The sequence below is a fragment of the Oncorhynchus gorbuscha genome, linkage group LG21 (assembly GCF_021184085.1).
Source record: "Oncorhynchus gorbuscha isolate QuinsamMale2020 ecotype Even-year linkage group LG21, OgorEven_v1.0, whole genome shotgun sequence".
In the NCBI taxonomy this organism is placed as follows: domain Eukaryota; kingdom Metazoa; phylum Chordata; class Actinopteri; order Salmoniformes; family Salmonidae; genus Oncorhynchus; species Oncorhynchus gorbuscha.
In genome coordinates this window covers 4,980,104-5,007,090 of record NC_060193.1, presented here as the reverse complement: position 1 = coordinate 5,007,090, position 26,987 = coordinate 4,980,104, and the positions used below count along the sequence as shown (strand labels likewise).

General features: G+C 48.3%; 1 protein-coding gene across 1 annotated transcript in view; it reads right to left on the bottom strand.

Moving 5' to 3' along the window:
- Window positions 1–2,085: 2,085 nt before the first annotated feature.
- LOC124007815 (zinc finger protein 638-like) overlaps window positions 2,086–26,987 on the bottom strand; it is a 47,053-nt gene continuing 22,151 nt past the window's right edge. Inside the window, exons 12-25 of the mRNA XM_046318590.1 lie at window positions 25,249–25,377; window positions 25,129–25,167; window positions 23,916–24,044; window positions 15,921–16,078; window positions 14,668–15,691; window positions 13,981–14,208; window positions 13,807–13,863; window positions 11,757–13,484; window positions 7,716–7,821; window positions 6,720–6,887; window positions 5,658–6,005; window positions 3,619–3,735; window positions 3,398–3,519; window positions 2,086–2,439 (exon numbers count right to left, since the gene is read on the bottom strand). Coding sequence (XP_046174546.1) covers window positions 2,374–2,439; window positions 3,398–3,519; window positions 3,619–3,735; window positions 5,658–6,005; window positions 6,720–6,887; window positions 7,716–7,821; window positions 11,757–13,484; window positions 13,807–13,863; window positions 13,981–14,208; window positions 14,668–15,691; window positions 15,921–16,078; window positions 23,916–24,044; window positions 25,129–25,167; window positions 25,249–25,377 — 4,419 coding nt within the window. The 3' untranslated portion in view covers window positions 2,086–2,373. The remainder of the gene's footprint in view (window positions 2,440–3,397; window positions 3,520–3,618; window positions 3,736–5,657; window positions 6,006–6,719; window positions 6,888–7,715; window positions 7,822–11,756; window positions 13,485–13,806; window positions 13,864–13,980; window positions 14,209–14,667; window positions 15,692–15,920; window positions 16,079–23,915; window positions 24,045–25,128; window positions 25,168–25,248; window positions 25,378–26,987) is intronic.

Genomic DNA, 26,987 nt, shown 5'->3' with positions numbered 1-26,987 from the left:
AATCTGTGTGTGTGTGTGTGTGTGTTAATGCTTGACTATCCACTCCCAAATCACAACAACAGACACCAAAAAAATGTAACTTCTAATAAAACTCAAAATTTATTATTTTCTCCTTGTAAATCTCTGCAGACTAAAGTTTCTCTTCTCTAGTTAAATTAAAACATCCAAATCCCACCAAAAAAAACACAAAAACAACAATGAAACTGTTTTGATACACATTGGGGTCCATATTCACAAAGCCTTTCAGAGGAGGAGTGCTGATCCTGGATCAGCCTGTAAGATCATAACTATATGGACTGGGGGGGGACTGATCTATAACTATATGGACTGGGGGGACTGATCTATAACTATACGGACTAGGGGGGGACTGATCTATAACTATATGGACTAGGGGGGGACTGATCTATAACTATATGGACTGGGGGGACTGATCTATAACTATATGGACTGGGGGGGACTGATCTATAACTATATGGACTGGGGGGGACTGATCTATAACTATACGGACTAGGGGGGGACTGATCTATAACTATATGGACTGGGGGGAGTGATCTATAACTATATGGACTGGGGGGGACTGATCTATAACTATACGGACTAGGGGGGACTGATCTATAACTATATGGACTGGGGGGGCTGATCTATAACTATATGGACTGGGGGGGGGGGGGGACTGATCTATAACTATATGGACTGGGGGGGGACTGATCTATAACTATATGGACTGGGGGGACTGATCTATAACTATATGGACTGGGGGGGGACTGATCTATAACTATATGGGGGGGGGGGACTGATCTATAACTATATGGACTGGGGGGGACTGATCTATAACTATATGGACTGGGGGGGGGACTGATCTATAACTATATGGACTGGGGGGGGGACTGATCTATAACTATATGGACTGGGGAGGGACTGATCTATAACTATATGGACTGGGGGGGGGGGACTGATCTATAACTATATGGACTGGGGGGGACTGATCTATAACTATATGGACTGGGGGGACTGATCTATAACTATATGGACTGGGGGGGGGGGACTGATCTATAACTATATGGACTGGGGGGGGGGGGGGGTCTGATCTATAACTATATGGACTGGGGGGAGGGGGGGTCTGATCTATAACTATATGGACTGGGGGGGGACTGATCTATAACTATATGGACTGGGGGGGACTGATCTATAACTATATGGACTGGGGGGACTGATCTATAACTATACGGACTGGGGGGGACTGATCTATAACTATATGGACTGGGGGGACTGATCTATAACTATATGGACTGGGGGGGGGACTGATCTATAACTATATGGACTGGGGGGGGACTGATCTATAACTATATGGACTGGGGGGGACTGATCTATAACTATATGGACTGGGGGGACTGATCTATAACTATATGGACTGGGGGGGACTGATCTATAACTATATGGACTGGGGGGGACTGATCTATAACTATATGGACTGGGGGGGACTGATCTATAACTATATGGACTGGGGGGGTCTGATCTATAACTATACGGACTAGGGGGGGACTGATCTATAACTATACGGACTGGGGGGAACTGATCTATAACTATACGGACTAGGGGGGGGACTGATCTATAACTATATGGACTGGGGGGACTGATCTATAACTATATGGACTGGGGGGGACTGATCTATAACTATATGGACTGGGGGGGACTGATCTATAACTATATGGACTGGGGGGGGACTGATCTATAACTATATGGACTGGGGGGACTGATCTATAACTATATGGACTGGGGGGGGACTGATCTATAACTATATGGACTGGGGGGGGGGGGGGGTCTGATCTATAACTATATGGACTGGGGGGGGGACTGATCTATAACTATATGGACTGGGGGGGACTGATCTATAACTATATGGACTGGGGGGGGGTCTGATCTATAACTATATGGACTGGGGGGGTGGGGACTGATCTATAACTATATGGACTGGGGGGGGACTGATCTATAACTATATGGACTGGGGGGACTGATCTATAACTATATGGACTGGGGGGGGGGGGGGGGGCTGATCTATAACTATATGGACTGGGGAGGGGGGAGGGACTGATCCTGGATCTACACTCCTGTACTCAGATCCTCTGTCTCCCCATATAGTGTAGTATTATGACCAGACTTACAGTTGTTTCAGACACACAAATTAGAAATATAGATTGAGTTGGGAGTCAAATGGCACCACTATGGGGCTCTGGTCTAAAAGTAGTGCACTATTTAGGGAATAGGGCTCTGGTCTAAAAGTAGTGCACTATGTAGGGAATAGGGCTCTGGTCTAAAGTAGTGCACTATGTAGGGAATAGGGTGCCATTTGGGAAACATCCAGGGTCAAGGGGGTCATTTGGAGACGGAGCCGAGGCTAGAACTTCCTGCTTGTTGCTTCTGACGCTTCAGGTAATATTTCTGGAGAGAGAAAAAGAGGGGGATAGAGAGAGAGAGAGCGAGAGAGAGAGAGAGAGAGAGAGAGAGAGAGAGGGAGAGAGAGGGGGATAGAGAGAACGAGAGAGAGAAAGAGGAGAGAAAGAGAGAGAAACAGGGGGATAGAGAGAACGAGAGAGAGAGAGAGGAGAGAAAGAGAGAGAGAAACAGGGGGATAGAGAGAACGAGAGAGAGAGCGAGGAGAGAAAGAGAGAGAGAAAGAGGGGGATAGAGAGAACGAGAGAGAGAGCGAGAGAGAGAGAGAAAGAGGGTGATAGAGAGAACGAGAGAGCGAGAGAGAAAGAGGGGGATAGAGAGAACGAGAGAGAGAGAGAAAGAGGGATAGAGAGAGAGAGAGCGAAAGAGAGAGGGGGATGGAGATGAGAGAGAGCAGGAGAGAGAGAGAGGGAGAGGGAGAGAGGGGATTAAAGAGAGCGAGAGAGAGAGCGAGAGAGGGAGAGAAAGAGAGAGAGGGGGATGGAGATGAACGAGAGCGAGAGGGAGAGAGAGAGGGGATGGAGATGAAAGAGAGCAGGAGAGAGAGAGGGAGAGGGAGAGAGGGGATGAAAGAGAGCGAGAGAGAGAGCGAGAGAGAGAGAGCGAGAGAGAGAGAGCGAGAGAGAGAGAGAGAGCGGGGGGGGGATGAAAGAGAGCGAGAGTTGTCCAGAGTTATTTACAGGATAATGAATAATAATGAAACCAGTCAATTCCAATGTATCAGACTAACAGGTCTAAAAATATACCTTCTAATTTAGATTATTCTCCTTGGCTGAGTCCCCAGTCACTCCCCAACTAACTGTCCGTCAGTCCGGCCTCTCCCCTCTTTTCTTGGCTGTGTTCTTGGCTCTTACCCCCTCCCCCCCGTCGGTCCGGCCTCTCCTCCCCCACCCAACCCATCCGTCAGCCCCCCCCCCCTAACTAACTGGTATAGTGATGTTGATACCTGCATGTTCTGATAGTGTTGCAGACTGCTGCAGTGGGTCTTCTTGGCTGTGTGTTCGTTCCCGTAGAACAGAGAACACAACCTACAGAAGAACCCTGTCTTAGGAACCACAAAGTCCTGGCCTGGAGAGGAGAGAGAGGGAGGGAGGGGGGCAGTTAGACCTGATGAGAAATGGTGTGTGTGTGTGTGTGTCTGTCGGGGAGTGTGTCTGTCAGTATCACCTATAGGGTTGTGAGGGCTGAAGGGAGGCAGTTTGAAGTCTGTGATCAGAGGAGACTCAGAACGACAACGTTTTAATTCAGGCTGCTCTTCCACCTCTCTTCTCTGTTCACTGTCTTCTAGAGAGAAAGAGAGAGATGTGGAGAGAGAGAGAGATGAGAGAGAGAGATGTGGAGAGAGAGATGTGGAGAGAGAGATGTGGAGAGAGAGAGAGATGAGAGAGAGAGATGTGGAGAGAGAGATGTGGAGAGAGAGAGAGATGTAGAGAGAGAGAGAGATGTAGAGAGAGAGAGAGATGTAGAGAGAGAGAGAGATGTGGAGAGAGATGAGAGATGTGGAGAGAGAGATGAGAGAGCGAGAGAGAGATGTGGAGAGAGCGAGAGATGGGGAGAGAGAGAGAGGAGAGAGAGATGTGGAGAGAGAGAGATGAGAGAGAGAGATGAGAGAGAGAGATGAGAGAGAGAGATGAGAGAGAGAGAGATGTGGAGAGAGAGAGATGTGGAGAGAGAGAGATGTGGAGAGAGAGAGAGATGTGAGAGAGAGAGATGTGGAGAGAGAGAGAGATGTGGAGAGAGAGAGATGTGGAGAGAGAGAGAGATGTGGAGAGAGAGATGTGGAGAGAGAGAGATGTGGAGAGAGAGAGAGATGTGGAGAGAGAGATAGATGTGGAGAGAGAGATAGATGTGGAGAGAGAGATAGATGTGGAGAGAGAGATAGATGTGGAGAGAGAGATGTGGAGATGAGAGAGATGTGGAGAGAGAGATGTGGAGAGAGAGAGATGTGGAGAGAGAGAGAGATGTGGAGAGAGAGAGAGATGTGGAGAGAGAGATGTGGAGAGAGAGAGATGTGGAGAGAGAGAGAGATGTGGAGAGAGAGAGAGATGTGGAGAGAGAGAGAGATGAGAGAGATGAGAGAGAGAGAGATGTGGAGATGAGAGAGAGATGTGGAGAGAGATGAGAGAGAGAGAGATGTGGAGAGAGAGAGAGATGTGGAGAGAGATGAGAGAGAGAGAGATGTGGAGAGAGAGAGAGATGAGAGATGAGAGAGAGATGAGAGATGAGAGAGAGAGAGATGTGGAGAGAGAGATGTGGAGAGAGAGAGATGTGGAGAGAGAGAGATGTGGAGAGAGAGAGATGTGGAGAGAGAGAGAGATGTGGAGAGAGAGAGAGATGTGGAGAGAGAGAGATGTGGAGAGAGAGAGATGTGGAGAGAGAGAGATGAGAGAGAGAGAGAGAGATGTGGAGAGAGAGAGATGTGGAGAGAGAGAGAGAGAGAGAGGAGAGAGAGAGATGTGGAGAGAGAGAGAGAGATGTGGAGAGAGAGAGAGAGAGAGAGAGAGAGAGAGAGAGGAGAGAGAGAGATGTGGAGAGAGAGAGAGAGATGTGGAGAGAGGAGAGAGAGAGAGAGGAGAGAGAGAGATGTGGAGAGAGAGAGAGAGATGTGGAGAGAGGAGAGAGAGAGAGAGAGAGAGAGAGAGAGAGAGAGAGAGAGAGAGAGAGAGAGATGTGGAGAGAGAGATGTGGAGAGAGAGATGTGGAGAGAGAGAGATGTGGAGAGAGAGAGAGAGAGAGAGAGGAGAGAGAGAGATGTGGAGAGAGAGAGAGATGTGGAGAGAGAGAGAGGAGAGAGAGAGAGGAGAGAGAGAGAGAGATGTGGAGAGAGAGAGATGTGGAGAGAGAGAGAGATGTGGAGAGAGAGATGTGGAGAGAGAGGAGTCAGGAAGAACAAAGGCGAAGGGAGAAAACAGATCAATTTGGCAGAAAGAACAGAGTCCAGATATCATGTCATTATGTTCCTATCAAACACACGTCTTCATGACCACGTGGCCATTAGGAACATCCAGGGAGGAACTGATATTCACACCGCCTGGAATACAGACACCAGCCAAGGAAAAATGACTCAGTCTGTGGTCACATTTGAAAAAGATGCCAAATACGATTCCAAAATAAAACTTCTCCGCGGGAATGTGACACCTCAGTGACGCTACGAGGCTGGTGTCTCATGAACTACTGAACAACAGCTCATGTTGTTCTCTCTCTACCTTGTGGTGTCGTGAAGTCAGTCCAAGCTTTTCCGACACTGATATCTGTTGTCTCCTGTTTCCCCTCCAGACTCTGGTTCTCAGGGGGGTTCGTCTGCCTCTCCTGCCCTGCTGAGGAGGCCTCCAGGCTGGGTTGGTCTGCCGGGGTATCAGCCTTCCTCTCTTTCTCCTGGAGGTCTGGGACCGAGGCAGCTGGTTGGGCGTCCACCTCTGAGGTCACAGCGACTTGGAGCAATGAGGAGGGAGCGTCAACAGAAGCTGTGTCAGTGGGAGGAGTCGTATCTGTCCGAGGCTCCTCCTCTTCCTCTTCTTTAACTCTCACCTTCTTCACCTTCACTGGTTTCCTGGCTGTGATGAGAGAAGACGAAGAAATACAGACGCAACATTATAACTCAAATCCTGTGTGTCTCCGAGTGTGTGTGTGTGTGTCTCCGAGTGTGTGTGTGTGTGTGTGTGTGTCTCCGAGTGTGTGTGTGTGTGTGTGTCTCCGAGTGTGTGTGTGTGTGTGTGTCTCCGAGTGTGTGTGTGTGTGTCTCCGAGTGTGTGTGTGTGTGTGTGTCTCCGAGTGTGTGTGTGTGTGTGTGTGTCTCCGAGTGTGTGTGTGTGTGTGTGTGTCTCCGAGTGTGTGTGTGTGTGTGTGTCTCCGAGTGTGTGTGTGTGTGTGTCTCCGAGTGTGTGTGTGTGTGTGTCTCCGAGTGTGTGTGTGTGTGTGTCTCCGAGTGTGTGTGTGTGTGTGTCTCCGAGTGTGTGTGTGTGTGTGTGTCTCCGAGTGTGTGTGTGTGTGTGTGTCTCCGAGTGTGTGTGTGTGTGTGTGTCTCCGAGTGTGTGTGTGTGTGTGTCTCCGAGTGTGTGTGTGTGTGTGTCTCCGAGTGTGTGTGTGTGTGTGTCTCCGAGTGTGTGTGTGTGTGTGTCTCCGAGTGTGTGTGTGTGTGTGTCTCCGAGTGTGTGTGTGTGTGTGTCTCCGAGTGTGTGTGTGTGTGTGTCTCCGAGTGTGTGTGTGTGTCTCCGAGTGTGTGTGTGTGTGTCTGAGTGTGTGTGTGTGTGTGTGTCCCTCTATCTTACCAGAGGTCTGACGGGCCCTCTTCCTCCCCCTGGCTCCTCTCCTTGTGGTAACAGCCTCCTCCTCCTCCTCCTCCTCTCCCACTTCATCCACGGTCACAAAGTCCATTCTCCTGATTTCCTCCATGCCCCTGCCGTCGTCCTCTGCACCAGGAGACCCTGTAGCATCAGCTGGAGGAGAGAAATGGTTTAGACGACCCCACCCGATACACCCCCCTTCTGTCCCGATACACCCCCCTTCTGTCCCGATACACACCCCCCCATTCTGTACCGATACACATTCTTCCCCCATTCTGTCCCGATACACCCCCCTCTGTACCGATACACTCCCCCAACCTGTCCCGATACACCCCTTTCCAGATAACCCCCCAATTCTGTCCCGATACACCCCCCCCCTGTCCCGATACACCCATCCCCCCATTCTGTGCCGATACACCCCCCTTCTGTACCGATACACACTCTTCCCCCATTCTGTACCGATACACCCCCCCATTCTGTACCGATACACCCCTCCCCCATTCTGTACCGATACACCCCTCCCCCATTCTGTACCGATACACCCCTCCCCCCATTCTGTACCGATACACCCCTCCCCCCATTCTGTACCGATACACCCCCCCCCATTCTGTACCGATACACACACCCCCCATTCTGTACCGTTACACACCCCCCCATTCTGTACCGATACCCCCCATTCTGTACCGATACACACCCACCCCCTCTGTACCGATACACACTCTTCCCCCCATTCTGTACCGATACCCCCCCCCATTCTGTACCGATACACACCCACCCATTCTGTACCGATACACACCCACCCCCTCTGTACCGATACACACTCTTCCCCCCTTCTGTACCGATACACCCCTTCCCCCTTCTGTACCGATACACACTCTTCCCCCCATTCTGTACCGATACACCCCCCATTCTGTACCGATACACCCCCCCATTCTGTACCGATACACACACCCCCATTCTGTTCTACTCTGACAGACAGACCTGTGTGGTCAGCTTGCTGGTTCTGCGCTGGTTCAGGACTCTTGTTCTGATCTTCTTCCTCATCATCCTCCCCATCACCTCCAGCCTCATCCAGGGTTACCAGAGTCTGATAGGAGTGAGGTCAAAGGTTGTGTGACTGAGAAAGGGAGAGATGACAGAGAGAGGAGAGACGACAGAGAGGAGAGAAGAGAGAGACGAGAGAGTGGAGAGAAGAGAGAGACGACAGAGAGAGGAGAGAAGAGAGAGACGAGAGAGTGGAGAGAAGAGAGAGACGACAGAGAGAGAAGAGAGACGACAGAGAGAGAAGAGAGAGTGGAGAGAAGAGAGACGAAAGAGAGAGGAGAGAAGAGAGACGACAGAGAGAGGAGAGAGAGTGGAGAGAAGAGAGACGAAAGAGAGAGAGAGGAGAGAGACGACAGAGAGAAGAGAGACGAGAGAGAGACGACAGAGAGAGAAGAGAGAGACGACAGAGAGAAGAGAGACGAGAGAGAGACGACAGAGAGAGAAGAGAGACGACAGAGAGACGACAGAGAGAGGAGAGAAGAGAGAGACGACAGAGAGAGAAGAGGAGAGAGAGACGACAGAGAGGAGAGAGAGACGACAGAGAGAAGAGAGAGACGACAGAGAGAGGAGAGAAGAGAGAGACGACAGAGAGAGAAGAGAGAGAGAAGAGAGAGACGACAGAGAGAGAAGAGAGAGAGAAGAGAGAGACGACAGAGAGAAGAGAGAGACGACAGAGAGAGAAGAGAGAGACGACAGAGAGAGAAGAGAGAGACGACAGAGAGAAGAGAGAGACGACAGAGAGAAGAGAGAAGACAGACAACAGAGAGGAGAGAAGAGAGACCACAGAGAGGAGAGAAGAGAGACGACAGAGAGAGAGAAGAGAGACGACAGAGAGAGAAGAGAGAGGAGAGAAGAGACGACAGAGAGAGAAGAGAGAGACGACAGAGAGAGGAGAGAGAGACGACAGAGAGAGAAGAGAGAGACGACAGAGAGAGAAGAGAGAGACGACAGAGAGAGAAGAGAGAGACGACAGAGAGAGAAGAGGAGAGAGACGACAGAGAGAGACGAGAGAGAAGAGAGAGACGACAGAGAGAGACGACAGAGAGAAGAGAGAGACGACAGAGAGAGACGACAGAGAGAAGAGAGAGAGGAGAGAGAGACGACAGAGAGAGGAGAGAGAGACGACAGAGAGAGAAGAGAGAGACGACAGAGAGAAGAGAGACGAGAGAGAGACGACAGAGAAGAGAGACGACAGAGAGACGACAGAGAGAGAAGAGAGAGGAGAGAAGAGAGAGACGACAGAGAGAGAAGAGAGAGACGACAGAGAGAGAAGAGAGAGACGACAGAGAGAGAAGAGAGAGACGACAGAGAGAGCAGAGAGAGACGACAGAGAGAGAGAGAGAGACGACAGAGAGAGAGAGAGAGAGAGAGACGACAGAGAGAGAAGAGAGAGACGACAGAGAGAGGAGAGAGACGACAGAGAGAGGAGAGAGAGACGACAGAGAGAGAACAGAGAGACGACAGAGAGAGAAGAGAGAGACGACAGAGAGAGAAGAGAGAGACGACAGAGAGAGAAGAGAGACGAGAGAGAGACGACAGAGAAGAGAGACGACAGAGAGACGACAGAGAGAGAAGAGAGAGGAGAGAAGAGAGAGACGACAGAGAGAGAAGAGAGAGACGACAGAGAGCAGAGAGAGACGACAGAGAGCAGAGAGAGACGACAGAGAGAGAAGAGAGAGACGACAGAGAGAGAAGAGAGAGACGACAGAGAGAGAAGAGAGAGACGACAGAGAGGAGAGAAGAGAGACGACAGAGAGACGACAGAGAAGAGAGACGACAGAGAGACGACAGAGAGAGAAGAGAGAGGAGAGAAGAGAGAGACGACAGAGAGAGAAGAGAGAGACGACAGAGAGCAGAGAGAGACGACAGAGAGAGAAGAGAGAGACGACAGAGAGAGAAGAGAGAGACGACAGAGAGAGAAGAGAGAGACGACAGAGAGAGAAGAGAGAGACGACAGAGAGAGAAGAGAGAGACGACAGAGAGAGAAGAGAGAGACGACAGAGAGAGGAGAGAGACGACAGAGAGAAGAGAGAGACGACAGAGAGAGAAGAGAGAGACGACAGAGAGGAGAGAAGAGAGATGACAGAGAGAGAAGAGAGAGACGACAGAGAGAAGAGAGACGAGAGAGAGACGACAGAGAAGAGAGACGACAGAGAGACGACAGAGAGAGAAGAGAGAGGAGAGAAGAGAGAGACGACAGAGAGAGAAGAGAGAGACGACAGAGAGAAGAGAGAGACGACAGAGAGAAGAGAGAGACGACAGAGAGAGAAGAGAGAGACGACAGAGAGAGAAGAGAGGAGAGAAGAGACGACAGAGAGAGAAGAGAGACGACAGAGAGAGAAGAGAGACGACAGAGAGAGGAGAGAGACGACAGAGAGAGAAGAGAGGAGAGAAGAGACGACAGAGAGAGAAGAGAGACGACAGAGAGAGGAGAGAGACGACAGAGAGAGGAGAGAAGAGAGAGACGACAGAGAGAAAAGAGAGAGACGACAGAGAGAGAAGAGAGAGACGACAGAGAGAGAAGAGAGGAGAGAAGAGACGACAGAGAGAGAAGAGAGACGACAGAGAGAGGAGAGAGACGACAGAGAGAGGAGAGAAGAGAGAGACGACAGAGAGAAAAGAGAGAGACGACAGAGAGAGAAGAGAAGAGAGAGACGACAGAGAGAAAAGAGAGAGACGACAGAGAGAGAAGAGAGAGACGACAGAGAGAGAAGAGACGACAGAGAGAGAAGAGAGAGAGACGAGAGAGAAGAGAGAGACGACAGAGAGAGACGACAGAGAGAAGAAGAGAGATGACAGAGAGAAGAAGAGAGATGACAGAGAGGAGAGAGAGACGACAGAGAGAGGAGAGAGAGACGACAGAGAGAGAAGAGAGAGACGACAGAGAGAAGAGAGACGAGAGAGAGACGACAGAGAGACGACAGAGAGAGACGACAGAGAGAGAAGAGAGAGACGACAGAGAGAAGAGAGAGAAGAGAGAGACGACAGAGAGAGACGAGAGAGAGAAGAAGAGAGATGACAGAGAGAAGAAGAGAGATGACAGAGAGGAGAGAGAGACGACAGAGAGAGGAGAGAGAGACGACAGAGAGAGAAGAGAGAGACGACAGAGAGAAGAGAGACGAGAGAGAGACGACAGAGAGACGACAGAGAGAGAAGAGAGAGGAGAGAAGAGAGAGACGACAGAGAGAGAAGAGAGAGACGACAGAGAGAGAAGAGAGAGACGACAGAGAGAGAAGAGAGAGACGACAGAGAGAGAAGAGAGAGACGACAGAGAGAGAAGAGAGAGACGACAGAGAGAGGAGAGAGAGACGACAGAGAGAGGAGAGAGAGACGACAGAGAGAGGAGAGAGACGACAGAGAGAGGAGAGAGAGACGACAGAGAGAGGAGAGAGAGACGACAGAGAGAGAAGAGAGAGACGACAGAGAGAGAAGAGGAGAGAGACGACAGAGAGAGAAGAGAGAGACGACAGAGAGAGAAGAGGAGAGAGACGACAGAGAGAGACGAGAGAGAAGAGAGAGACGACAGAGAGAGACGACAGAGAGAAGAGAGACGACAGAGAGAAGAAGAGAGACGACAGAGAGGAGAGAGAGACGACAGAGAGAGGAGAGAGAGACGACAGAGAAGAGAGACGACAGAGAGAAGAGAGACGAGAGAGAGACGACAGAGAAGAGAGACGACAGAGAGACGACAGAGAGAGAAGAGAGAGACGACAGAGAGAAGAGAGAGACGACAGGGAGAAGAGGGAGACGACAGAGAGAGAAGAGAGAGACGACAGAGAGAGAAGAGAGAGACGACAGAGAGAGGAGAGAGAGACGACAGAGAGAGGAGAGAGAGACGACAGAGAGAGGAGAGAGAGACGACAGAGAGGAGAGAGACGACAGAGAGGAGAGAGAGAGGAGAGAGAGACGACAGAGAGAGGAGAGAAGAGAGAGACAAAGAGAGAAAGCGGAGAAAGCAAGTAGCAGATATTTCCTGACCTCTGGGTTGAAGGTGTCTCCCGATTCGTCCTCCTGGCTGAAGGGGTGTGGCTCCAGGCAAGGCCCCTCTGCTCCTTCATCCTCTCCGATTTCATCCAAAGTCACCAAGCCCTCAGTATCCACTCCGACCCTCTCCTCCCTCGTCCGTTCCTTCTCTCTACTCCTCCTCCGCCCTTTCTCTCTCTCCTTCCCTCTGTCCTTCTCTCGCTGCTTCTCCTTCACCAGTTTTTGTTTCTTAATAAGTTCTTCCTCTTCGGCGGCGTCATCTGGGTAATCCTCCTCCTCCTCGCTGACCTCATCCAAGGTGACAAGGTTACTCTTTTTCGGGGTACCCCCCTCGGACTCTCCTGTTGGGGTCTTGGTCACCTGTTGAGTTTTGAATACCTTCTTAACCTCCTTCTTCCCCTTCTTTTGGGGTGTCTTCTTACCCCCCTTTAGAGGCTTGGAGCCCCCCTGACTTCTAGAGTCAGTCGTATGGTTGTCCAGAACTTGGGTCGTTTCCGTCTGATCGTCGACTGAATCTAGTATCTGGAACTCCTCCATCTCTCTGGGTAGAGAATCTCTTCGGCCTCCTTGGCCTGCGAGAGAGGAGTCGGCCATGTTGTCTTCAGTGTCTTCTAGAGAGTCGAGGATCTGGAAAGCAGATTCTTCGTCGTTGGAGATCTCTTCGTGTTCCTCTAGTGTAGCTTGAGGCACCTGGGACTCTGTAGATTCGGAGGCTGCAGGCGCCTGGTAACCCAGTGATAGAGATCCAGACTGTTCTTGAGTGTCTTGACTGCCCTCTTCTCCGTCTCTACGTGTGTTATCGTCCACAGCTTCGTCGAGAATCTGGAAATCACCATCATCATCAGGTTCTTTATCAATAAGTGATTGGGGCACCTGGTGACCCGACACCGTCTCCACCTCTAGTAGTTGCAGGGCCTTCTGAAGGTTTCGCTCCTTGGCTGAGGCAGACGGATGGGTCAGACCAAGCTCCAGTGGACAGGCTCCATTCTGAGCCTCGGTACCCAGAATCGAGGAACCTTTTTCAGCCTGGGTCGCCTCCTCGCTCCCCTCTAGCTCTGGAAGTTTTTCAGCGGTCGTCTCCATATCGCTTTCTGACACAGCACTTTTCTCTTCCTTGTTGTCGGTCACTGCAGTGTCCAACACTGACATCTTGTGGTGGGATGACGGTACTACATCCTCCGTGTCACATCCCTTAGTGACCACTACGACTTCCTCTTCCGACTGAGACCGAGTCTCCAAGGGAACAGGCTCCGCCTCCGTATCGGCAATGCTGGTGTTTTCCTCGGCAGCTTCCTGGGTTTCTGCGGCTTCGGTCGCTACAACAACAGCTGCTGATGACCTGGTCTTGCGCCCAGAGGTGGCAGGTGGTTGAGGTTTAGCTGCTGCCTTTTTTGCTGCGGCTTTTCGTGGAGTCTTCTGAGCAGGCGGGGTAGAGGAGGAGGACGTGGGTGTCTCCTTGTGCTCCAGGCTAGATTTCGGAGATGGGGTATCTGGGGTACCCCTCTTGCGTTTGGACGATCGTTTTGACCTTTCCGAGGCCTTATCTTGGGTCTTGTGCGACGGAGATGAGGATGACTGCGGTGGGTTGGTGTTCTCAGCCTCATCCCCTTGCACCTCATCCACAGTAACAAACTGGTCCATGTTGAACTGGTCCAGATCGAAGGAGATGGCTTCATCGGGGATGACGTCAGACGTAAACTCATCTCCCGCGTAGCAACTAGCCTGAGGTAAAGAGAGAGAGAGATGAATGCAAAGAATTAATTCAGCAAAATCAAATCTTCCACAAGTTCAACAGAAGTGCTGTAGTTTGAAATCAGATGTAGTTTGAAATCAGATGTAGTTTGAAATCAGTTCTGTAGTTTGAAATCAGATGTAGTTTGAAATCAGTTCTGTAGTTTGAAATCAAATGTAGTTTGAAATCAGTTCTGTAGTTTGAAATCAGATGTATGAGAGTTTGCTACAACAGACTGTAGCGGATATAGATTCTGTACAGAATGTGGTATTTTAAAGAAATGTTCGCGTTTGGAAAGCATCGTCGGCTCACCGTGTCTTTAGACCTGCTCCTAGAGGAGAGGGTCGTTTTACTGCTGCTACCGAGGCTCTGTGGAACCAACAGAAACATTTACCAGGATAATTTCTCGCTCAGAATTAGAATCAAATCATAAAAAAAGATAGAATTGTCATTCAGCATCACGCCTTGCTTTTCTTCTTCTCCTACCTTGCTCCTCCCGTCTTCCTCTTCTTCCCTCCCCTTCTTCTTAGCGGGGCTGCCGTCGGGTCTGCTGCTCCTGCGGGAGCCAGAAGAGGAGCTAGAGGAGTTGCCCTGCCTAGACGTCGAAGGATCCTGCTCCTCCTCGGAAGGAGCACGGCTGCTTCTATGCCTTGAAGAGTCTCTCCTTTCTGGGGAGAGGCGCCGGCCTCTCCCTCCGGAAGCCTCTGTCTTCCCCTGGATGAATTCATTTTATTACACATTTAAACCTATAATGAGTTGCCTCAGTCATTAGAGTACAATACATACATTCCAATATTAGCAGTAGCTAAGGTAACAGTATTGCTTCCATCCCTCTCCTCAGCCCTACATGGGCTCCCTCGAAGCAGCCACCCTGGACGCATCGTTACCCATCGCTCCCCAAAAGCCGCAGCCCTTGCAGAAGGGAACAACTACTCCAAGTCTCAGAGCGAATGACGTCACCGACTGAAACGCTATTAGCGCGCACCATCGCTAACTAGCTAGCCATTTCACACCGGTTACACTAAGGTGCAATGAATCAGACTGTCAGTGATTCAAATCTGTCAGACTGATTCAAATCTGTCAGACTGATTCAAATCTGTCAGACTGATTCAAATCTGTCAAGGTTTAAATGATATCTGTCCCTTAAATTCACATTATTATTATGATACGTACATTCTTGTGGTCTGGTTGGCCAGATCCTGAAGGTGTCTTCTTCGTGTCGGTGGTCTTCTTGTCCGGCTGTGACTTCTTCTCTGGTCGTGGCTCCTCTTTCTTCGCTGTCTCTTTCTCCCCAGTCTTCTCTTCTGACTCAGCCGGGGTCTTTCTCTCCGCCGTCTCCCCAGCTGCAGGGCTCTCCTGGTTGGGTAGAGGCTTGGCCTGGATCCCCTCTCCCTGGTTGTGTTCCTGTTTCGCCTGTTCCTCCGCCAGTCTCCCCATACGGTGTTGGTGCACGGCTGCCTCCAGGGCCTTGAGGATCTCCTCTGTGACCGGAGGAAAGTCCTGAGGTTTGTCTTCAACATTTAACTCTACCGGGACAGGAGCCGGTGTTTGTTCCGGTACCAAGGCGGCAACGGTGTCAGAGTCGACGGGATTGGCCACTTTATCAGCTCCCTCCACAGCGGAGATCAGACGAGGTTCTGTTGTGGCCACAGACGTCACGGTTTCACTAGCCAACGCAATGACATCACTGCCCTGTTGTGGGACCGCAGCTAGAACCTGTTCGGGTTCTGCTGCACCCTCATTGGTCGAGGCGACGCCGTCGGTGCTCTGGGTTTCCATGGCGACCTCTTCCTCGGGAGCGGACACGGCGACCGTAGGTAACGAGGCGGAAACGACGACAGTCGCAGTGTCTTCCTTGTTTCCTTTTGCCTCCTCAGTTTTCATCCCTCCATCCTCTTTGGGAGGATGAGCGTTCTTCTTCCCATCTTTAGTCGAGGAAATCCCACCCTCTTTCCCTCCAGACTCCGCCACCGTTGCCTTTCCGTCGGAATTCATCACCACGATGTCACTTCCTGGTTGCTTGGCCTCCGCGACGATGACGTCGTCACCCGGTTGCTTGGTCGCCACGGCAACGGGCCGAGAGGATGAGACCGTAGCATTGGTGCTGGTAGTAGTGGAAGTAACAGGTTTAACTGGGGTTGTGACATCTTTAGCTACAGGCTTCTTGCCTTTGATTGGTTTCTTCTTGGCTTTGGTGCTGAAATAACAAACACGTAGATTATAAAATAAGTGATGTTTACATGCCCAGATCAGTCCGAAAGGTCTCCAGAGGAACACATGGGACAGGAGTTGTTCCCTGACAAGGAAAAACAATGGACTCTAATTGTATCCTATGTCCTTAGAAAACAGGACGTTAATACAATGATTGGATGGACTGACGGATCAAATCTAGGAAGTTAATGAAAAGGTTGAGTTAAGATATTTACCTGACAACAGATGTCTTCTGGGCTGGGGGCTGCGGTGCCTGCTGATCCTTGACCAGCAAGTTGAACTTCAGAGGGTTGTTCTGAACTACACTGGGGGACTTCTGGAAATGAAGACACACGGTCGTCGCCACCGACGACGATTCCATCTCAAAATAGATCTGAGACAGAGAGAGAAACATATATATTAAACAAACCAATTCATCTGATTAGTTATCTGTGTCGTCTCCTGACGAATCAGAAAGGTTTTAAAAAATGCAGTCGGAGGTTCCAGAGTCCTAATTGGTTACACGGAGCCTTCAGAAAGCATTCGGACTCCTTTTGTTTTGTTATTATTAATCAAATCAAATTTATTTATATAGCCCTTCGTACATCAGCTGATATCTCAAAGAGCTGTACAGAAACCCAGCCTAAAACCCCAAACAGCAAACAATGCAGGTGTAAAAGCACGGTGGCTAGGAAAAACTCCCTAGAAAGGCCAAAACCTAGGAAGAAACCTAGAGAGGAACCAGGCTATGTGGGGTGGCCAGTCCTCTTCTGGCTGTGCCAGGTAGAGATTATTATTATTATATTATATATATTATTATTATTATATTATATATATTATTATATTATTATTATACAGCCTTATTATAAAAATGATTGTTTTTTTCCCAACATCAATCTACAAACGATACCCCATAATGACAAAGCAGAAAACAGAATTTTGTTGTTGCTAATTTACAAAAAAAATATAAATGAAATTTCACATTTACATAAGTATTCAGACCCTTTACTCAGTACTTTGTTGAAGCACCTTTGACAGCGATTACAGCCTGGAGTCTTCTTGGGTATGACGCAACAAGCTTGGCACACCTGTATTTGGGGAGTTTCTGGCTGGTCCACTCAAGGACATTCAGAGACTTGCCCCGAAGCCACCCCTACCTCGTCTTGGCTGTGTGCTTAGGGTCATTGTCCTGTTGGAAGGTGAACCTTCGCCCCACTGTGGGGTCCTGAGCACTCTGGAACAGGTTTTCATCAAGGATCTCTCTGTACTTTGCTCCGTTCATCTTTGCCTCGATCCTGACTAGTCTCCCAGTCCCTGCCACTTAAAAACATCCCCACAACAGCATGATGTTACCACCACCATGCTTCACCGTAGGGATTGTGCCAGGTTTCCTCCAGACGTGATACTTGGCATTCAGGCCAGAGTTCAATATTGGTTTCATCAGACCAGGGAATCTAGTTTCTCATGGTCTGAGAGTTTTTAGGAGCCTTTTGGCAAACTCCAAGCAGGCTGTCATGTGCCTTTTACTGAGGAGTGGCTTCCATCTGGCCACTCTACCATTAAGGCCTGATTGGTGGAGTGCTGCAGAGATGGTTGTCCTTCTGGAAGGTTCTCCCATCTCCACAGAGGAACTCTGTCAGAGTGACCATCAGGTTCTTGGTCACCTCCCGATTGCTCAGTTTGACTGGTCTCCTCCCCAACCAAGGCCCTTCTCCCCCGATTGCTCAAGGAAGAGTCTTGGTGGTTCCAAACTTCTTCCATTTAAGAATGATTGAGGCCACTGTGTTCATGGGGACCTTCAATACAGCAGACATTTTATCTTACCCTTCTCCAGATCTGTGCCTCGACACAATCCTGTCTCTGAGCTCTACAGACGGTTCCTTCGACCTCATGGCTTGGTTTTTACTCTGACATGCACTGTCAACTGTGGGACCTTATATAGACAGGTGTGTGCCTTTCCAAATCATGTTCAAATCAATTGAATTTACCACAAGTGGACTCCAATCAAGTTGGAGAAACATCAAGGATGATCAATGGAAACCAGATGAACCTGATCTCAATTTCAAGTCTCATAGCAAAGGGTCTGAACACTTATGTAAATAATGTATCTGTTTTTTTTTTTTTACATTTTAATAAATTATCAAACATTTCTAAACAATTGTTTTTGCTTTTTCATTATGGGTTATTGTGATGTCATTATGGGTTATTGTGATGTCATTATGGGTTATTGTGATGTCATTATGGGGTATTGTGATGTCATTATGGGGTATTGTGATGTCATTATGGGGTATTGTGATGTCATTATGGGTTATTGTAGATTGTAGAGGATTTTTTATTTATTTAATCCATTTCAGAATAAAGCTGTAATGTAAAAAAAATGGACAAAGTCGAGGGGTCTGAATGCACTGTATCGCATGGTACCACCACAAGCCTAAAGTGGTTGGTTCCAGGGATCTAATTGGTTATAATCGCATGGTACAAGCCTAAAGTGGTTGGTTCCAGGGATCTAATTGGTTACAATCACATGGTACAAGCCTAAAGTGGTTGGTTCCAGGGATCTAATTGGTTATAATCGCATGGTACCACTACAAGCCTAAAGTGGTTGGTTCTAGGGATCTAATTGGTTATAATCACACAGTGTTTTGTATCGTTTGTGGCTGTTTACGTGGCAAAAAACAGAGTTTAATGAAACTGGCTGGGATTTCTATTTCTATTCTTCTTCTTCATCACCAATACTCTGAATTTACCACAGGTGGACTATAATGGTGCGGCATGGTAGCCTAGTGGTTAGAACGTTGGGCTAGTAACCGAAACGTTGCAAGTTCGAATCCCTGAGCTGACAAGGTACAAATCTGTCGTTCTGTCCCTGAACAAGCTTTCTAATTCTTCTACGTGTCTTTGTGCAATAAAGCTGTTTAGCGCATATTCCAATACAGCGCCAAACTGGCGTCCGGGCCGATGTGCTGACCACGGTCTGGAATCCACTTGGACGGCAGATGGCGTCCGGGCCGATGCGCTGACCACGGTCTGGAATCCACTTGGTCTGCAGATGGCATCCGGGCCGATGCGCCGACCACGGTCTGGAATCCACTTGGACTGCAGATGGCGTCCGGGCCGATGTGCTGACCACGGTCTGGAATCCACTTGGACTGCAGATGGCGTCCGGGCCGATGCGCTGACCACGGTCTGGAATCCGCTTGGTCTGCAGATGGCGTCCGGGCCGATGCGCCGACCACGGTCTGGAATCCACTTGGACTGCAGATTGCATCCTTTGAGTGGGGGACTGTGGGACTCAACACTTCATCCATTCTCTCTGCGACAGTAGATTCATTCCCATATTATCACTCGCCTGCTGCTGAGGAATCTGTCCGATGGTATCGCTCTGCGGTTGTTGTCGTCGGCGGTTTTTGTCGTTTCACACTGCGCTGCCTACTTGGCAATAATAACCGGCTTGTTTGTCAAGGGAAACGTATTGTTGTGGTATTCTGTGCTGTTTTAAATGACGCAATGTGATTGAACTAAAACATGATGATCTATTTCAAGCTGTGGAGGTTAAACCCACTTCATTTGTATAAGCACCTGTAGCATACTCCTGGGCTACAATTACCCGGGCCCACGACCGGTCTGTCGATGTCACCGCATGAAGAGGAATAAACAAACTCACCCCATCGCGACGTCCTCCCAAAGGTTAACTCTCTAGCCCTCGCTATCTCCCTGCTTGCTAATTCGGCCTGCTAACGGCTAGCTTGTCTAGCCCGGGCCTACGAACTGTTAGCTTGTTAGCACAGGCCTGCTAACCATCTGAATCACTGCATCCCAAACACTCTGAACCCATTTACTTTCTATCTCTTTTTGATTTTTTTTGTTTATACCTTCCGGAAACCTGCCTCACCCACTGTGGTACGGAATCGCTGTTACTTTTAATTTTAATTTTATTTTTATGACACACTCAAGAACCTCCAGACGCTAACCAGCTAACTAGCTACAAGCTATTTAGTCATTGTTAGTTTCTTTTTAAACCTGGATAACACTCGCCAGCCCAGCCCCCTGCCCCATCCACCGCTGCCCCCTGGACACTGATCTCTTGGCTACATAGCTGACGCACACTGGACTGCCCATTAATCACGGTACTCCACTCTGCTTGTTTGTTTTATCTGTCGGCCCAGTTGCCTAGTCAACGCCATTTTACCTGCTGTTTGTTGTGCTAGCTGATTAGCCTCGCCTACTGTTTTTAGCTAGCTTTCTCAATTCTACACCTGTGACTACTGTATGCCTCGCTGTATGTCTCTCCCAAATGTCAATATGCCTTGTATACTGTTGTTCAGGTTAGTTATCATTGTTTTAGTTCACAATGGAGCCCCTAGATCCACTCTGCATACCCCTGTTACCTCCCTTGTCCCACCCCCCACACATGCGGTGACCTCACCCATTACAACCAGTATGTCCAGAGATACAACCTCTCTCATCATCACCCAGTGCCTGGGCTTACCTCCGCTGTACCCGCACCCCACCATACCCCTGTCTGCGCATTATGCCCTGAATATATTCTACCATGCCCAGAAACCTGCTCCTCTTATCCTCTGCCCCCAACGCTCTAGGCGACCAGTTTTGATAGCCTTTAGCCGTACCCTCATACTACTCCTTCTCTGTTCCGCGGGTGATGTGGAGGTAAACCCAGGCCCCGCATGTCCCCAGGTACCCTCATTTGTTGACTTCTGTGATCGAAAAAGTCTTGGTGTTATGCATGTCAACATCAGAAGCCTCCTCCCTAAGTTTGTTTTACTCACTGCTTTAGCACACTCTGCTAACCCTGATGTCCTTGCCGTGTCTGAATCCTGGCTCAGGAAGGCCACCAAAAATTCAGAGATTTCCATACCCAACTATAACATCTTCCGTCAAGATAGAACTGCCAAAGGGGCGGAGTCGCAGTCTACTGCAGAGATAGCCTGCAAAGTAATGTCATACTTTCCAGGTCCATACCCAAACAGTTTGAACTACTAATTTTGAAAATTACTCTCTCCAGAAACAAGTCTCTCACTGTTGCCGCCTGCTACCGACCCCCCTCAGCTCCCAGCTGTGCCCTGGACACCATTTGTGAATTGATCGCCCCCCATCTAGCTTCAGAGTTCGTTCTGTTAGGTGACCTAAACTGGGATATGCTTAACACCCCGGCAGTCCTACAATCTGAGCTAGATGCCCTCAATCTCACTCAAATCATCAAGGAACCCACCAGGTACAACCCTAACTCTGTAAACAAGGGCACCCTCATAGACGTCATCCTGACCAACTGGCCCTCCAAATATACCTCTGCTGTCTTCAACCAGGATCTCAGCGATCACTGCCTGTATCCGCCACGGAGCCGCAGTCAAACGACCACCCCTCATCACTGTCAAACGCTCCCTAAAACACTTCTGTGAGCAGGCCTTTCTAATCGACCTGGCCCGGGTATCCTGGAAGGACATTGACCTCATCCCGTCAGTTGAGGATGCATGGTCATTCTTTAAAAGTAACTTCCTCACCATTTTAGATAAGCATGCTCCGGTCAAAAAATGCAGAACTAAGAACAGATATAGCCCTTGGTTCACTCCAGACCTGACTGCCCTCGACCAGCACAAAAACATCCTGTGGCGGACTGCAATAGCATCGAATAGCCCCCCGCGATATGCAACTGTTCAGGGAAGTCAGGAACCAATACACGCAGTCAGTCAGGAAAGCTAAGGCCAGCTTCTTCAGGCAGAAGTTTGCATCCTGTAGCTCCAACTCCAAAAAGTTCTGGGACACTGTGAAGTCCATGGAGAACAAGAGCACCTCCTCCCAGCTGCCCACTGCACTGAGGCTAGGAAACACGGTCTCCACCGATAAATCCATGATTATCGAAAACTTCAATAAGCACTTCTCAACGGCTGGCCATGCCTTCCGCCTGGCTACTCCAACCTCTGCCAACAGCTCCGCCCCCCCCCCGTAGCTCCTCACCCAAGCCTCACCAGGTTCTCCTTTACCCAAATCCAGATAGCAGATGTTCTGAAAGAGCTGCAAAACCTGGACCCGTACAAATCAGCTGGGCTTGACAATCTGGACCCGCTATTTCTGAAACTATCTGCCGCCATTGTCGCAACCCCTATTACCAGCCTGTTCAACCTCTCTTTCATATCGTCTGAGATCCCCAAGGATTGGAAAGCTGCCGCAGTCATCCCCCTCTTCAAAGGGGGAGACACCCTGGACCCAAACTGTTACAGACCTATATCCATCCTGCCCTGCCTATCTAAGGTCTTCGAAAGCCAAGTCAACAAACAGGTCACTGACCATCTCGAATCCCACCGTACCTTCTCCGCTGTGCAATCTGGTTTCCGAGCCGGTCACGGGTGCACCTCAGCCACACTCAAGGTACTAAACGATATCATAACCGCCATCGATAAAAGACAGTACTGTGCAGCCGTCTTCATCGACCTCGCCAAGGCTTTCGACTCTGTCAATCACCATATTCTTATCGGCAGACTCAACAGCCTCGGTTTTTCGGATGACTGCCTTGCCTGGTTCACCAATTACTTTGCAGACAGAGTTCAGTGTGTCAAATCGGAGGGCATGCTGTCCGGTCTTCTGGCAGTCTCTATAGGGGTGCCACAGGGTTCAATTCTCGGGCCGACTCTTTTCTCTGTATATATCAATGATGTTGCTCTTGCTGCGGGCGATTCCCTGATCCACCTCTACGCAGACGACACTATTCTATATACTTTCGGCCCGTCATTGGACACTGTGCTATCTAACCTCCAAACGAGCTTCAATGCCATACAGCACTCCTTCCGTGGCCTCCAACTGCTCTTAAACGCGAGTAAAACCAAATGCATGCTTTTCAACCGATCGCTGCCTGCACCCGCATGCCCGACTAGCATCACCACCCTGGATGGTTCCGACCTTGAATATGTGGACATCTATAAGTACCTAGGTGTCTGGCTAGACTGCAAACTCTCCTTCCAGACCCACATCAAACATCTCCAATCGAAAATCAAATCAAGAGTCGGCTTTCTATTCCGCAACAAAGCCTCCTTCACTCACGCTGCCAAGCTTACCCTAGTAAAACTGACTATCCTACCGATCCTCGACTTCGGCGATGTCATCTACAAAATGGCTTCCAACACTCTACTCAGCAAACTGGATGCAGTCTATCACAGTGCCATCCGTTTTGTCACTAAAGCACCTTATACCATCCACCACTGCGACTTGTATGCTCTAGTCGGCTGGCCCTCACTACATATTCGTCGCCAGACCCACTGGCTCCAGGTCATCTACAAGTCCATGCTAGGTAAAGCTCCGCCTTATCTCAGTTCACTGGTCACGATGGCAACACCCATCCGTAGCACGCGCTCCAGCAGGTGTATCTCACTGATCATCCCTAAAGCCAACACATCATTTGGCCGCCTTTCGTTCCAGTACTCTGCTGCCTGTGACTGGAACGAATTGCAAAAATCGCTGAATTTGGAGACTTTTATCTCCCTCACCAACTTCAAACATCAGCTATCCGAGCAGCTAACCGATCGCTGCAGCTGTACATAGTCTATAGGAAAATAGCCCACCCATTTTCACCTACCTCATTCCCATACTGTTTTTATTTATTTATTTTTCTGCTCTTTTGCACACCAATATCTCTACCTGTACATGATCATCTGATCACTTATCACTCCAGTGTTAATCTGCAAAATTGTATTATTCGCCTACCTCCTCATGCCTTTTGCACACAATGTATATAGACTCTCTTTTTTTCTACTGTGTTATTGACTTGTTAATTGTTTACTCCATGTGTAACTCTGTGTTGTCTGTTCACACTGCTATGCTTTATCTTGGCCAGGTCGCAGTTGCAAATGAGAACTTGTTCTCAACTAGCCTACCTGGTTAAATAAAGGTGTTCTCAACTGGCCTACCTGGATAAATAAAGGTGTTCTCAACTGGCCTACCTGGTTAAATAAAGGTGTTCTCAACTGGCCTACCTGGTTAAATAAAGGTGAAATAAAAATAAAAAAAATAAATAAAATAACAGAACTCATTTATCTAATAAACGTGGCAGAAGCAACAACAAAAAGAAGACATTTATAAAAAGGAATTGGGTAATTCATTCTCATTCTGAGAAACACGTATCTTTCCAACCCAGGTAGGCGACTTGATTTCAACATCGGAAACAAAAGTCAACAGGCTACTTTCAAACAGTTGCCTTAAGGCCTCCCGGTGTCTGTGCCTACCCGGTTGATCAGAGACAGCGAGTCGCGGTAGGAGCCGAAGCGCTTGACGAGGTCGTGAACCTCCTGGGATGCTGCAGTCCCTGCGGGGACGTTACTGACAATCAGAAGACGTTCCTTCAACGTTGGATCCTGTTTAGACAGAGGGTTATAAAGGGGTTATTAACAGGTTATAAAGGAGTTGTTATTAACAGGTTATAAAGGAGTTATTAACAGGTTATAAAGGGGTTATTAACAGGTTATAAAGGGGTTATTAACAGGTTATAAAGGGGTTATTAACAGGTTATAAAGGGGTTATTAACAGGTTATAAAGGGGTTATTAACAGGTTATAAAGGGGTTATAAAGGGGTTATTAACAGGTTATGAACGGGTTATAAAGTGGTTATGAAGGGGTTATTAACAGGTTATAAAGGGGTTATAAAGGGGTTATAAAGGGGTTATAAACAGGATATAAAGGGGTTATTAACAGGATATAAAGGGGTTATTAACAGGTTATAAAGGGGTTATTAACAGGTTATAAAGGGGTTATAAAGGGTTTATTAACAGGTTATAAAGGGTTTATTAACAGGTTATAAAGGGTTTATTAACAGGTTATAAAGGGTTTATTAACAGGTTATAAAGGGTTTATTAACAGGTTATAAAGGGTTTATTAACAGGTTATAAAGGGTTTATTAACAGGTTATAAAGGGGTTATTAACAGGTTATAAAGGGGTTATTAACAGGTTATAAAGGGGTTATTAACAGGTTATAAAGGGGTCATTAACAGGTTATAAAGGGGTCATTAACAGGTTATAAAGGGGTCATTAACAGGTTATAAAGGGGTCATTAACAGGTTATAAAGGGGTCATTAACAGGTTATAAAGGGGTTATAAAGGGGTTATTAACAAGTTATTATTGAGTTATAAAGGGGTTATAAAGGGGTTATTAACAGGTTATAAAGGGGTCATTAACAGGTCATTAACAGGTTATAAAGGGGTCATTAACAGGTTATTAAAGCAAGGTCTAATTAAGACATAAGGCCCAAGGGGGTGTGCTATATGGCCAATATACCACAGCTAAGGGCTGTTCTTACGCTCGACGCATCGCCATACACCACAAACCCCCCGAGGTGCCTCACTGCTTTTCTAATCTGGTTACCAACGTAATTAGAGCAGTAAAGATAAATGTTTTGGGGGACACAATAACGTAACCTTTCTAGTTAAATCTATGAACTTACCGTAGTGGTGAGGCCCTTCAGAGTGGTGTACACACCCTCCTGAAACAGAAACAACACACGGCTATGATGACTGGACTGGGGGTGTGTGTGTGTCTGTGTGTGTGTCTGCGTGTGTGGTACCTGGCGGAGGTTTGTATCAGGGCGGGTCAGCGTGAAGGTGAGGGGACAGTCTAGTAGTTTAGGAGGGGTCTCTGTGTAGTTGGTCAACATAGCAAAGCTCTTCTGTTCTCTCTCCATACGGATTATGGCCTGTTGGGTCAAATACACTCATTATCACGATGACAACAAACACCCACATTATAGTACTGCATCAACAACAACAACAACAGACACCCAAGTTAAGGTACTGCATCAACAACAACAGACACCCACATTATAGTACTGCATCAACAACAACAGACACCCAAGTTAAGGTACTGCATCAACAACAACAGACACCCACATTATAGTACTGCATCAACAACAACAACAACAGACACCCAAGTTAAGGTACTGCATCAACAACAACAACAGACACCCAAGTTAAGGTACTGCCTCAACAACAACAACAAACACCCAAGTTAAGGTACTGCATCAACAACAACAAACACCCACATTATAGTACTGCATCAACAACAACAGACACCCAAGTTAAGGTACTGCATCAACAACAACAACAACAGACACCCAAGTTAAGGTACTGCATCAACAACAACAACAGACACCCAAGTTACGGTACTGCATCAACAACAACAACAGACACCCAAGTTACAGCACTGCATCAACAACAACAACAGACACCCAAGTTACAGTACTGCATCAACAACAGACACCCAAGTTAAGGTACTGCATCAACAACAACAACAGACACCCAAGTTAAGGTACTGCATCAACAACAACAACAGACACCCAAGTTAAGGTACTGCATCAACAACAACAGACACCCAAGTTAAGGTACTGCATCAACAACAACAACAGCATTAACTGCATCAACAACAACAACAGACACCCAAGTTACAGTACTGCATCAGGTACATCAACAACAACAGACACCCAAGTGCATACAGTACTGCATCAACAACAACACCCAAGTTAAGGTACTGCATCAACAACAACAACAGACACCCAAGTTAAGGTACTGCATCAACAACAACAACAGACACCCAAGTTACAGGTACTGCATCAATCAACAACAACAGACACCCAAGTTAAGCATCAACAACAGACACTGCATACTGCATCAACAACAACAACAACAGACACCCAAGTTAAGGTACTGCATCAACAACAACAACAACAGACACCCAAGTTACAGTACTGCATCAACAACAACAACAGACACCCAAGTTACAGTACTGCATTAACAACAACAACAACAGACACCCAAGTTACAGTACTGCATCAACAACAACAACAACAGACACCCAAGTTACAGTACTGCATCAACAACAACACCCAAGTTAAGGTACTGCTTCAACAACAACAACAACAGACACCCAAGTTAAGGTACTGCATCAACAACAACAGACACCCAAGTTAAGGTACTGAATCAACAACAACAGACATCCAAGTTAAGGCACTGCATCAACAACAACAACAACAACAACAGACACCCAAGTTACGGTACTGCATCAACAACAGACACCCAAGTTACAGTACTGCATCAACAACAGACACCCAAGTTACAGTACTGCATCAACAACAGACACCCAAGTTACAGTACTGCATCAACAACAGACACCCAAGTTACGGTACTGCATCAACAACAGACACCCAAGTTAAGGTACTGCATCAACAACAGACACCCAAGTTAAGGTACTGCATCAACAACAGACACCCAAGTTACAGTACTGCATCAACAACAGACACCCAAGTTAAGG